Consider the following 13,775-nt stretch of genomic DNA (forward strand, 5'->3'; position numbering starts at 1 on the left):
GGAGTCCCATACTGTTCATAATTAAATAAATAAATATTTAATTAAATAAATAAATATGACCTCATGCAAATAGCAATGTGAGCAACATGATAAAGTTACAGTATACGAAAAAAGAAACAGAACTCAGCTGATTTCTTTTTATCGAAGACCAAATGTGACATTAATGGACAATAATTTGGTGCCAAACTGCATGAAAAAGAACGGAATTTTTTTCTAATTTGGAATAAAAAATAAATATTTGTGAGGATGGATATTATTTCAAGATGTGCTGCACAAGATACACTGTAGTAGTAACTCCATACCACAAGGAGGTGCTAATGTAGCTATAACACGCTTTTAAGACGCCAAAGAAGCAAGTGGAGGAAAGTTTTGTGTTAGCATAATATGCTGTTTGGTTGGCATTTATTACAAGTTTATAGGGTAATCATTTGTTAATTTAAAAACAAAAACAAAGATTCAATAACTACGTACACCATTTTTTTTTGCATTTTTAAACTTAAATCTGACTTAAACGAGTGTGAAAGAAGCCATAACCAGAAGAGTTGCGGTAACAGCATGGCTCTTGATATGAGATTACCGACTGTGAGGAAAACGGTGTCTCTGTCAGCTTCCGCTTTCGACCGAAAGGATCTCGTTGTTCCCGGAGACATCATCACTTCGGACACAGGTTTTATGAGGTAGGTTCTGCTTGCGTTTTGGAACACGTGTTTGATACCACGCTGATGTAGTACGGTAAGCTACATGCTAAAAAGAAACTCAGAACACACCAGAACTTATTTAGATGTGTCTTTGATCTGATGGAATACTGATGAAGGATAAGAAATTACATCTTTACATGATTTTAATAAACCATAACTACAATTTGTCGTTTTCTAGGGGGCATGGCACTTATGTTGATGAAGAAAAGCTGACAGCTTCAGTTGCTGGAGAGGTGCAGAGGGTGGACAAACTCATCTGTGTCAGACCACTGAAGACCAGGTGAGTGTGAAGGACAAAAATCTTCAATGTTTATGAACAATAGAATTGGTTGGTGGATTGACCCATTCAGATCGGACTAGCCCCACTTTTGCAAACATTCTTTAAGATCATTTGTGCGTCATTTTAGATTTAATGGCGAGGTTGGAGACGTTGTGGTCGGCAGAATTACAGAGGTGAGTTATTCCAACTGTTCTCTAAAAAGGCAAAACGAGATAACAATTTTTTTTGTTGTTGGATTCATTGTATCTGTTTTTGCTAATAATCTTTTCAATCTGTTTGATTTGATGGTTATATACAGGTGCAGCAGAAACGTTGGAAGGTGGAAACCAATTCCAGACTGGACTCTGTCCTCTTGCTGTCATCAGTAAACTTGCCTGGAGGAGAGCTGGTGAGACAGAACTGTGTTGTTTAACGAGAGAGAAGCGTTACAGGATGAGTTGAACTGCATGCTCTTTTTTGTTGTTGTTTTGTTATACAGAGGAGGAGATCAGCAGAAGATGAGCTGACCATGAGAGAATATCTTCAGGAGGGTGATCTCATAAGTGTACAGAGGATTTTCTAGTCTTTTTGCCAACATTTCCCCCTCATAGTTTTTGTCACTAAAGACTACTTTGCTGTATTTTCTCACTGTTTTTAGGCAGAAGTGCAGTCTGTTTTTTCAGATGGAGCCTTGTCATTACATACTCGCAGTTTAAAATATGGAAAAGTAAGTGCACAGTGTTACTATGTTGATATCTCCTTTTGGTAAATTTTACAGAGCTGTTTCCCTGTTGTTGTTATACATGTTGAATAAATTTGTGTTTCTGGCCATGTTCACACTGCAGGCTGAATCCAATTTTTCTGCCCCTATGCGACCTGTGTCTGATCTTTTTATGACAGTCTGAGCGACACAGATCAGATCTTTTCAAATGCGACCTCCGTCTGAATGGCCAAGCCACATGTATCCGACCCGTAAGTCATTATTCTGCGTTGAAGTAGGCGGGAACAAGAACATGAACATCAACCATGCCGGACGATGCTGGTGAGACCAGTCATTGGAAGGCAAGCAAGGTCACCGATTGGATTAAAATTTGGGGTGACAGCTCTATTCAGGCCAAACTCGAGGGCTCTTATCGCAACCGGGCGGTTTTTTGAAAAAAATTCCAGCGAAATGGCCGAGCGTGGGGTTGAACCTTCCTGGCAATTACTTTTTTTTCCCCTTTCTGACCGTGGTCAGAAGCGCGGGGGACCGAAGGCGGATCCTCCTTTGGGCGTTCATTTCCCCGTTCGGACCCTCAGATTCTCTAGAGCAGTTTAATAAAGAGTCAATAGCAGCCTTTTTTTATTATCGTTGTCCTTCCTCCGTAACACACAACATGAATGCGCACAGCGCAGTAGGGAATGCTGCGCTGCACGTGCTCTCTCCTCTCTCTTACACACACACACACGTGCTCGCGCGGCCCCAGCACATACACATCCCCATTCCACCACAGTGGGTACAGACGATCCTGGCTCCAATGCCTTCTTAAAATGAGAAGATTGTAATTGTGCTGGCTCCATCTTGAAAATAAATGTAAACTGCAAAAAGAGCTCCGCTGTTGACAACACTGTAGTTGACATCCATTGCTAACGTTAGCTACTTCCGCAAACAACGAGTGATGTCGTTCCCCGTTGAGTACTCTTCTGCGCATGCGGGTCACTTCTGGGTCATTTCACGGTCACACAGGAAATCACAAAAGTTCGCATTTAATTGGAAATGTGAACAGCCTTGCAAGAACATCGGATTTTTTCTAAAAAATCAGAATTGAGCATTAAGCCCTGCAGTGTGAACGTAGCCTATAGGTACCGGTATATCATTTTTTTTCTTTTCTGGGTCTCTGTATTCTTGTTAGCTGGGTCAGGGAGTGCTGGTGCAAATTTCACCTTCTCTGATCAAGAGGCAGAAAAGTCACTTCCATAATCTTCCATGCGGTGCATCTGTTATCCTTGGCAATAACGGCTTTGTGTGGTTGTATCCCACACTGGGACAACAAGAGGAGGAAGCTGGAGGTTTCTACACCAGTCTTGAGGTAACTTTGTAGGTTTATAAATATTTTATGTTTCAAAATGATCAAAAAGTGTCATCTAAAAAGTGTTAATTGTTTTAAAAATATTTTAACTGATTGAGGCTTAGCTTTGATTCCCATTCTCTGGCTTTTGCTGTGTCATCTGAAGAATCCTTATTGAATGTATCTTTTTCTTTGCACCATTGAATCATCCACCCCATCTAACCCCATCTCCCCTCACACCAATCACCCTCATGTCCTCCTTTATTACATCCATAAACCTCCTCTTTGGACTTCCTCTAGGTCTCTTTCCTGGTAGCTCCAATCTCAGAATCTTTTTACCAACATCATCATTGTCCCTCTTCTTAGTGTGTCCAAACCATCTCAATCTACTTCTCTGCATTTATCTCCAAAACATCGAATACAAGCTGTTCCCCTGATTTTTTTTTCCTTCCTAATCCTATCCATCCTCATAACTCCAAAAGAAAGCCTCGGCATCTTCATCTCTGCAATCTCTAGCTCTGCCTCCTGTGTTTTTCTCAGAGCCCTTGCCAAGACTGAGGCTGCTCTAACCAATCGTTTGCGCCTTTCTGTTCATTGTTGCTGAGGCTTTTAAAAAAAATGTAATATAGCTAATGTTGTGAATCTTTAAGCTTTAACTGATATTCACTCTACCTCAATCACAGTTCTTTGCTGATGTAAATCAACTCAAAACTAAGATCGTCTTTGAATGATAGTCATTTTGAAAATGATATGTTATTCTCCTGCTTCTGGTAGATTTCCCTAAACTAAACTTAAAAAAAAAATCAATTTGTGGTCTTTTTCTTTGCAGCCTGTTAGCCTGTCAGATCGAGAGGTGATTTCACGGCTGAGGAACTGCTTACTGGCCTTGGCTGCACACAAAGTCCTTTTGTACGACACCAGTGTTCTCTATTGCTATGAATCTTCCCTGCAGCATTCGGTAGGAAACCAAAAGTTAAAAAAAAAAATACCCATAATATTTCATAAACCGTGTCCTTTTTTCTGATACGATGAAATAAAAACCTTGCAGTGATTATACTTTTTGTTTTTGCAATAAATTGCGCCATCTGGTGGTGACATAATAAATCGGCCTGGAACTAGGAACCTTCACATTTATTTGTATTTGCAGAATGGAACAGACATTATTTATTGAAATAAACAAATCAGATATAAATATATGTTTTTAATTTATTCTGAGAAATGGTAAATTTATGAGCAATTCGTGTATTTTGGTGAAATGCATGTAACTATAAATGTTTCTGGACTTTTACAAAACGATAACAACCTGTTTTAAAGATTTCCCTTTTCCCTGCCTGTAGGTCAAGGACATCTTAAAACCCGAGGTGATGGAAGAGATTGTCATGTTGACCCAACAGAAGCTGCTGGAACAGGAAGGATAAAAGGCTAATGCTAAAACCACATCCAACAACGGGGCCACCATCCACTTATCCAAAAATTAAGTTTAGTTGTCTTCTATGAATCAAAGTGAGGTGCTCAGAGATCACATTCTTTATTTGATATCAAACATTAATAATGCATATAACCTGAATGAAAATTAAAATGTTGTCCACATTTGTAAATGCTCGGTGTGACATTACATTGTGATGGTTTTGTATAAAATAAAATTTCAGTCATTTCTGTATAGTTCTCATCGTGGTCTGTATTGATAAAAAACAATGAGTACATTGAATCAATTAACCTATAAGAACCCATGGTGGACATAATTGTAACAAAATCATCAAAAGTGTGTTCTTTGGTCCACTTGGATTTTTGTATATTCAAAATAATTTTCGTTTGAAGGAAAATGGGTCTTCAGGGTTAATGTTAGATCTTAAAATAAATCTGATTATTTCACTCTTCATTAAATGTTAAATTAAATATTGTTAAATGTTTAGCAGCATTTTGGTGCTTCATGCTTCTACTAACTTAAATACTTTTTTTTCATAACAGTCTGAATCATTAGCTCTCAAGAAATGTTTTTTATTTTAAACAATAAAAAAATGAAATTCAATTTGCTACATAAAATATTTATTAGTTGGAACATGGCCTACATTTCCCTTTTTATGTACTAATTTTTGAAAATTCATTAATTGTTAGTTTTATATGCAGGATTTAATTTTTTTTCTCATAGTTGTTTGATAACTAAAAAAAATGTTCTACTCTAAGACAGGTTAATAAAAAGTGACTTTATTTATATAAAAGTGTGCAATCACCTTTGTTATTCCTGAATGTTTTTTCTAACCAACCTTGTATTCTTTTAAATGAAGAAAGCTAAAAAAAGAATTCGATTTATCCCTGCTGGGATGGCTTTTCCCCTTCTGTTTCCCTTCCTGCTCCTCCAGCAGAATCCAAACTCGTGCGCTTCCCTCATTTTTTTTCCAAACTTTATTGATCATAACATTAAATTTACAAAACATAACATCAAGGAATAAAATAGATCAGCATCAACAACTATTGTCATCATTCCAAACTTATTCAACCACAGCAAGTAACAAACGTAGCAGAAACATATCAAAAACGTGCGCTTCCCTCATGGTTTTTTTTTTTTTTTTTTGCGCTTCCCTCATGGTGCTAGCCCACGCTGAGCTCGTGACGTCACACGTAGCCCCACCCACATATTTCTGTAAACCACCTTACGTATGGAAGTATGGCGGTTCCAGCGACAGAACTGGAACTCGGCCAAAGTTTACTGCTCAGGTTTTCACGTGAAAGTGATGAATAAGCACGCAAGCATAGAGCTCGCTAGTAAAGGGCACGGCGGCTGGGAATTCGGGAGAAAATCTAGGAGACAGAGTCGTCTGGCCCTCAGAGTTCCCTCAACTTCGCCTACAAGTGGCTTTAGAGACGCGGGGGGAGACGCTCCACAAAACGGGAAGAGTGGACGCGGAAGTTTGAAACACACCAACAAGTGCTTTGATTTTTGGTTACAGAGTGTGAAACTGCGGTCACGGGACATGTTTTGGTGAGATAATGAAGTGGACTTGACTGCGGTTACCAGCAGAAACCAACCGTTGACTGTCCGGCGTGCATAGGGGTCTGGCGCTGCTTACCACCAGCAGAAGTTTGGTTAGCTTATGGCTATCGTCAACATTAGCTGGAGCTAACCAACAGTGTCAATGTTTTCATGTAAGTTTACCTCACATTTAAACACTTATCAACGTTTTATTTTTTAACTGTACAGTTTTATTAGAGTCAAAAACAAAGATGTCGTTGTCACAAAGTTGTTTATAGTTAATTAAACCACGTATGACACTAGTTTACATTATTGTGCTCGAAAGATTAAGACTAAGATAGTCGAGATAAACAACATAAGGTGTCGCTTTTCTTTAGTACTGATAAGCAAATGTATTTTCAGTATTTGTAGTTAGTTATGTGAAGCTGTAACTAAACCGAGACTAACCCAACACTATTATTTTGAGGCTGTGATTGACGTTAAACAATTTAGAAAAGTAGTTGTTCGAACCCTAAACCTAACAAACTTGAGGAAATACTTTCAATTTAACTCTCAACTTCTACAGAACAAGACATTTTTGAGCAGTTTTAACATTAAAAAGACACTTATTCTAAATTATAATTAATTTAATCTTTTGATCTGATTGGTCAGGCTCTAAAATTATTTTTTTAATCTAGATTATTATAAAATGCATTTCATGTTATTATTTAACATGTGGTCAGGTCTAATACTTTTTACAGAACAGAAATAGTCTTAAAACAACTCCCAAAATTGAAAGTTTGTTGGCGTATTGCTTAAAAGACATTTTTTTACAAGCTTATTTGTCATTTCTTTATTTAAAAAAAGTTTGATCAGATAACTTTGAATGCTGATTACTGTTGTTTACGTTTCTGCAGATTCCTGTTAGGTCCCTCATATGTCGTCTGAATGCATAAAAAAACTGAACCCTACTGGAGTAACACAGACTTGTGCAGGAGGCCTGCATCACCAATACTCCAGGAGAAGACAGTGTGAGCCCGGAAAGAGGCTCCTGTCTTCTCCAGATCCCGCCATTGCCGCTCAGCAAGCTTTCTAACCGACTCCGTCCGACTTGGATAGTCCCGGCTGCAGCCTGGCACCCTGCCCTTATGGGGCAGCAGCCGGGAAAGTTTGTCGGGGACCAAAGGAGACCCAGTCTTCCAGCCTTTATTAAGGGGGGAAAGAAGGACTTACCGCGCCATGTGAATCAGCCGATGAATGTTTTTGATTGGCACGGTAAGATCACAACCCCACTCATTTTTAAGGTAAAAATTCAGAGACAAAAAATACTGAAGGACAATCATTTGCTTTTTTCCACTTCCTATTGGCAATCACAAATTCTAGATATTAATGTCTGCATTCAATAGGCTCATGTTTTTTAATCAGTTTATATTTTAGAAGACTTTGTCTTGCGTGCACTAGCTTCAGCAAAATCTTTGGCAGAAAATTTAGGGGATTTGACATCTTTGTCATTGATTAAAAAGCTGGCAAAACAATCCATGCAACCTGAGCAGAAAATCAAATCTATGCAGCTTCAAAATCTGATCCAAAGGTATTTTACCAAACTTTTTAACCTTAAATTTACCTTTTTAAATGCAAATTCAATTGCAAATGCATTTTCCTGCAGATAAATTAACCTGGATGACAAGTTTGTGCTTAGTTTGGCCTTATATGATATAATTATTATTGGATTAATATTTCACAGATGTTTCAAAGTTCCCTGAGAAAATAAAAGCGTTTTCTCTCACATCAACTTCCATTACGGTGTGATCAATGATATGCCACTTTGAAAATGTTGTGCCTAAATCAAAAGTGTATAGGGATGTTTAAAACTCAGTCATAGATATGTAATTAAATATGAAGCTTACTTCAAAGCATTTTACAACATTATCCAATACAACCTATTGCTGAATATAACATAAAAACCTTTGTTCTTAAGCTAAAAGCTTGCTTGTCAGTAAAATGTTGACTTAAAACCTTATTTAAACACTTTTTCTTGTGATTTTTAAAATGAAAACATTTGTGCTTGTGATTAGGATTTACAATCATCATTTTTTTATGATCTGAAAAAGAGTTTACAACTGTGCTCCAAATGTACCGGATGCAATCTGATTAAAAATTGCAAATTATTCATTAATGTGGAGGACTAAAGCCCCTTTGGATTGATTTTGAAATTAAAAAAAAAAGCTTGATAGTTAGAGTGGGAAGGGAAAGAGGAAGAAGATGGAATGAACAAATTCCATTAGGAAAAAAAAACAGGGATTTTGTGGGCTTTTGGCCACAAAAGCAGAGCAAAATTAAATGCAATTTAAACCATTTCTGTCATTAGTATTTTGAAGGAGTATGAAAGCTATTTTAGCGTGCGATCATGCTCAATGATACCATCTCTGTTTTCTTATGTTATGTCCGTGTGTGATATAAATACATGTTAGTGATTGTTATAAGGTACAGTTTGTACAACCATGGCAACTTTTTTCCAAGTAGCAGTACTATGTTCAGGGAGTCCGAAGCTTGTTTTACATGATCTTTTCCTAAAGTATTTTCAGTACTGTTCTATTTGATTACTGGTCAATTCTTTCCATGTACCAGCATGCAATTACAATTGGAACCAAAGGTGTTGGAGTTTTTTTTCCTTCCAAACTTGGTGATTTATTAACGATTTGAACAGTTTCAAGTTAAATTTCAAGGTCTTACTGTTGCTGAGCTGAAACTGCCATGGTCAATGTATCACCAAGGAGCACGGTGCAGATTTTCTTTTAGAGGGCTAGACTTGCTGCTTTGGCCGGAGCACCTCACCATGACGTGGAAACCTAGTAAGACAATATCCAAAGAATCAACACTGAGGTCTCCGTTGGAGATGTTTCTCCTAGAGTGAGCTGGACAGGGATTTTTATTGACTTTGAAAATATAATGGGTTAGTTAGAGCCTCAAATTTTGCTCTTGTGCTGCAAAAGAAAACCTCTATGATTGGAATATAAGCTGTCTTTAGGTAGACAGCTTATAGTTTTATCATTTTTCAGCTGTGATTTGGGATCAATCATTAATAGAAGTTAGTATCTTTAATCCTTTTCCTTGTTAATACTAAAGGCGAAGTGGAAACTTTTGATTTTCAATATATTTTTGCCAAATATTGTCATTTATAATTCACCTGTATAGTTTATGTAAAATGAAACGAAGATGTGAACAAAGAACTGAACGTTTTTGGAACCACAACAGTTACAAAAGAAATTGCACTGGGGAATCAAAGGCAAAAAATATCAGGAAATTGCAGCCATTTTGAAACCAGAATTTAGTAATAGAGAAAGTCCTTCATCTTGATATCAAAAAGTTCACCTACAGGGCATCCATGACGGCCTTATAGATCTGTTCAGATGGCAATGAGATTTTGATTTAGAAAACCTCTCTCTGAATTCAGAAAGATAATGTCCTTAGAACACCAGAGCAAGTGACCAACAAAAGAACAAACGAATCCCACTACTAACTTTCTTTTAAAAAATGTCACTTAAAATGTTTAACGTTTAAAAATCAACCAAATTTAATGTTGTGTTCAGGCCAAATTTATTTCAGCTTTACAAAAACAAAGCCATAAACTTAGAGTCAAACCAGAACACTTGAGTTTAGCAGAAGCATTCGTCTCTGCATGAACACTTTGCTCTGATTCAGTCTTGTGTAACACACAGAGGGACAGTACAAGGGAGGTCAGGAAAACAGAGTGAAAGCCGTTTTCGGTAAATGGGTTGATTTTTTTTTTTTTTTTTTTTTTTTTTTTTTTTTTTTTTTTTTTTTTTTTGTAAAGGGTGGGTGAAGGGGCATATACCCCCTCTCCCCTTTTTAGTCGTGTTTCTCCTCTGACAAAGAAGTTAGAATAGGGGTGAGTCACAGTGCAGGAGTGTAATATTTATTATTATGTATTTTATATTTTTTTTATGCTTTCAATAGGCTTTAGCTAGTTTTACAGTCAGTATAGCCTACACCAGGCTGCATCCCAGCTGGCAGGTTCAAACGTCTACATGCAGCTGTCTTGAAGAGAGCCATAGGCAGCATGAGGGCATGCAAAGACCTGCCTCTGCTCCCTACCTTCTCTGTTCTATTACGTGCAGCTTTATGATCTGGCTGGCTCAAAAACGTGGAAAGAGGCTAGTGTTTAATCTAATTTAGCCATGGCTCCCACCGAATGTGCAGCTGCTTCTTTAGGATGTTGCTCAGAAAGCTGGATCTTGTTTTTTAGGAGCCTTTATCTCTAAAAATATGACACTAACAATAAGGCAGAGAATGCCAACAGGACTGTTTTAGAATAACAAGCCTAAGCATGTCTGAATTTTTCATCTTCCCTGACTAAAATTTACTGGTGTGTTTGTAAATTCCTCCAAGATAAAATATTGTGAAGGTTATGATCGAGCTTAGCTTTTTTTTGGTCATTTTTTTTTAATAAAAGAAACATTTATTGGAATGCTTGTTGATGTGTAGAGAGTAAAAGTCTATATGAAGCAGTTAAATACAAGCCATGCCTTTCTTTTCTTCATTTTAGTAATTTGTTTAAAGCATTTGCAGGTCAGAGAACAGCCGTGACAAAGTGCTAAAGACAAAAGGACACACAACAGTCATTTGAAATGTGTTAAGGGTCACATTTTTTAATAACCCGCTCTAATGAAAATGTATTTTTGGTGTTTTTAACATGTTCTTGTAGCAATTTTTATCATGATGGAGGTCACATAGAAAGAAAGTGAAGATTTAAATGGCACTCAAATTGTTGTTATTCAGGAGCAGACAAAAAAAAAAGCCTTTTTGAAAAAAACTTGTAGTTGTTTCGTAAAATCTACAATTGGCAAGCCACAAGCTCCCTGCTCAGCTCCTTTCTGATGTATCCACTTGCAGACAAATGCATCCATAGACAGCATAGCTTCACGGTATGTTTTTGCTTTTTCTTATCGCTGGCATCTGGCTGAAACTATATGGCTCAATATAGCTCAGATTTTATCCGCCATTTTTTGTTGCACCGGTAATGTTAGGTTGGGGTTGTGAGGCTCTGTAAGCCAGCGGGACAGAGTGTAAAGAAAGAGATGATGGGAAATGAGCGCAGGCTCACTCCAAGCTAATTGTCCAGCCCACAATTCGGAAGCAAATTTCTACTACTGCTACTCTGTAGAAACTACCTCCAAGAAAACAACAGTTTATAAATTTTTAATTTTGGCTAAAAAAACGGCATAATCATAATCAAACGTCTGTTGGGAAAACTTTAATAATGGAATAAAAGATGAGTGGAGTGGCCATACTGTGACCCATCTACTCTTGAGAATAGTGTCACAAGTTCTCCGTACAGCAATTCTGAGCTAATCAATAGCTGCTCCTGATGTTGCTGTGCTCAGTTAACTTCACTGCAACCTTTTATAACTGGATTTTTTTCAATAAGCTTGTCCAGATACAGAAACCTTTAATTAAGGAAACTAAAAACCTTTTCATGGCCAAAACCAATACTTTAGGAACGAGGCACAGCACCTGCTGTTTGTCTTTTGCTAGAGTAACTATTGAATAAAAAATGACATCTTTATTGATTTAGTTTCTACTATAATATAGTAATGTTCATGACTTCACATAATATTTAGTTGACTTTTTTTTTTTAAAGGTAAGCTAAACACAAAGTCTGGTTGCTTAGCAACCTGACGTTGGGTGTAAAACAGTTACGTTATTCTCCGGTTGTGTAGACCTACTATCTAATGTCTCAAATCTGAAAACATGCACCCAGATTAGGTTAGCCAGAAACGCAGATTAGGATATGCTTTGTTGAGTGAAAAAGATGTTGCTACTTTAACATATTTCTGAGAGTAGAGGAATGTCGTCTTGGCCTCACTGTTGAGTGACACCATCTTCTTTCTGTGTTTGTATGCGATTAATGTAGCAGCTGCAGGCACACAGTAAGTGAATCCGTTTCTCCTTTAGTTGCCATCTGGCTGGTTATTGGCTGGAACTCGAGGAATCTATACAGTCTAGACACCAAATCTCTTCCCGTGGTCCACGTGGGTCCTGAAGATGGGAGGAGGGTTCCGTGTGCATGTGTGTTTTGTGAGCAGTATTTCATGCTTGTGTACACACTCACAGAACAGGCGCCTCATGTTAATGCTCTTCCAGGCCAGCTGTTAAAGGCCGGGTGGCTGGCCTCCTCACTGTGGCAAAACACATCACCACATTTGGTGGGGCATGGATTCAGTGGAGTTCCCAGCCTTTATCAGGGTTTATCTATGCTTTTGGTCTATTTTGATTACAAGGTGATGCATTTCTCACACCTTAAATTTTGATCACTTGTTTTCCACTCTTATTTTCAACTGTTTTCCTCTTTTTTTCAATGTTTATCTATTAGATTTAAGGTCAAAACAGCAAAAGGAGGAAAAATCACAAGGACAGTTTTCATCCTATTAAATCAGAGTTTGGTGTCATTTTTAAAAAATGACACTAAACTAGGGTTACATATTTGAACAAAATCTTATAAATATACTGAGTGGATTAATTTGTACAAGACCATTTAAGTGTTTTCACTTGTGTCCCTGTTTCTGCTTTAATGATTTATTTAAATTTTACATGTACTGCCATCAAAGCAGTTTAAATATTCATTGGTCTTTCCAAAGTCTTTTGTTTTTCCCCATTTGACTCAGAAGAATCTTTGTTTTTTGCACATTTTTTTTAAATTTCAACACATTGGTTGAGTATTCGCTGTTTCAAACAGAACAAAAGCAGCAAAAAGTTCATCTGCAGGAGTGAAGTATGTGACTCTGTTTTATCTGCCTTTTACTTTCTATCATTGTTTCATTTTTCATTTGTCTTTTCTCTTTCATTTTTAAAAGGTACTTTTCAAAGAAGGAAAATTCGGGTAAATACAGATCAGTTTGAGGTTTAGAACTTGCTTCACTCAACTAACCACAACAAACATTGAGATCCATCTGATTAAACATTTCTAAGCAACATTTGTAAATGGTAAACTGTAATCTATCACCCATCATATGTTTTTTTTCTTATGTTTTTATTTTTTCCACATATCTGGTACAGTTTGGACCTACTTCATCTTCCTGGTATCTAGCCTGCCTTAGATAGATAAATATTTAATTGAGCAGAAATTGGACTCAATTTATCATTTTGTTTAAAATGTATTATCTATATTATGTACAAATTTATGGTATTTAATATAAAATCTCAGTTTAGGGTGCCACATGGTGTGCTTATTTGTGTGCTTTTTTTCGTGCCTAAAAATGTGTGTGAAAGGTTAGACATCGTGGCAGATGTCCACGGTCTGTTCTGCCTTTGTCCAAATCAGAAGAGGACAGACTCAAACTGATCCTTAGTACTCTGATTTTAACCCCTTCATGCCATATGTCAGTAATTCACAATTGACCATTAAATCCAGGACTTAATTTAGCATCACATTGAACACAGACATTGAAGAATATTTTATTTCAAGTTTATTTAGTTCAAATTATAGGCTTGTCTGTTTGATATACTTTGTGCTGAGTTACACAGATAGATATTTAGATTCATATTCCAGAGAGATGTTTGACCGAATCTGTACTTTTGCTTGGCTTGTTTTAGACTAAAAATCAACAACCTATTGAATTATATCAATTTAGCTTTAACTTTTCTTTTAAAGGCAGTCATTTAATTCTGATAAGAAACAAACCAAAACCGAGAGATTTGTTGTTTCCTCTTTATTGTACACAAGCAGGATGTATATTGGAGCAATAAAGTATTTGCAATTAGGTAGCAATTCTGCATGTTGCTCTCACCTGGTGGGGAAC

The 13,775-nt window shown here is 37.0% G+C and overlaps 2 protein-coding genes across 3 annotated transcripts in view; both read left to right on the plus strand.

Annotated features, from left to right (window-relative positions):
• Positions 1–305: 305 nt before the first annotated feature.
• Positions 306–4,665, plus strand: exosc2 (exosome component 2). Its single transcript, XM_004074770.5, has 9 exons — positions 306–677; positions 877–978; positions 1,106–1,151; positions 1,277–1,366; positions 1,457–1,522; positions 1,616–1,684; positions 2,850–3,026; positions 3,835–3,963; positions 4,343–4,665. The coding sequence occupies exons 1-9, from the start codon at positions 556–558 to the stop codon at positions 4,421–4,423; spliced, it is 882 nt and encodes a 293-aa protein (XP_004074818.1). The 5' UTR covers positions 306–555; the 3' UTR covers positions 4,424–4,665.
• Positions 4,666–5,620: 955 nt separating this feature from the next.
• Positions 5,621–13,775, plus strand: part of abl1 (abl oncogene 1, non-receptor tyrosine kinase) — a 28,716-nt gene continuing 20,561 nt past the window's right edge. The window contains exons 1-2 of one of the 2 annotated variants that reach the window (XM_004074899.5): positions 5,621–6,149; positions 6,873–7,230. In XM_004074899.5, coding sequence (XP_004074947.1) covers positions 7,104–7,230 — 127 coding nt within the window. In that variant the 5' untranslated portion in view covers positions 5,621–6,149; positions 6,873–7,103. The remainder of the gene's footprint in view (positions 6,150–6,872; positions 7,231–13,775) is intronic. The other variant, XM_078956288.1, reaches the window with a different exon arrangement.

Source organism: Oryzias latipes, chromosome 12 (assembly GCF_053564925.1).
Source record: "Oryzias latipes strain Hd-rR chromosome 12, Olatipes_Hd-rR_3.1".
Classification (NCBI taxonomy): Eukaryota; Metazoa; Chordata; class Actinopteri; order Beloniformes; family Adrianichthyidae; genus Oryzias; species Oryzias latipes.

What these genes read in the sequence shown, in the direction of transcription:
- exosc2 (XM_004074770.5), top strand. Translation starts at nt 556, where the DNA reads ATGGCTCTTGATATGAGATTACCGACTGTGAGGAAAACGGTGTCTCTG. An exon ending in GCAGTTTAAAATATGGAAAA is followed by an intron (nt 1,685 to 2,849) that starts GTAAGTGCACAG and finishes TATTCTTGTTAG; the next exon opens with CTGGGTCAGGGAGTGCTGGT. An exon ending in GTTTCTACACCAGTCTTGAG is followed by an intron (nt 3,027 to 3,834) that starts GTAACTTTGTAG and finishes TTTTCTTTGCAG; the next exon opens with CCTGTTAGCCTGTCAGATCG.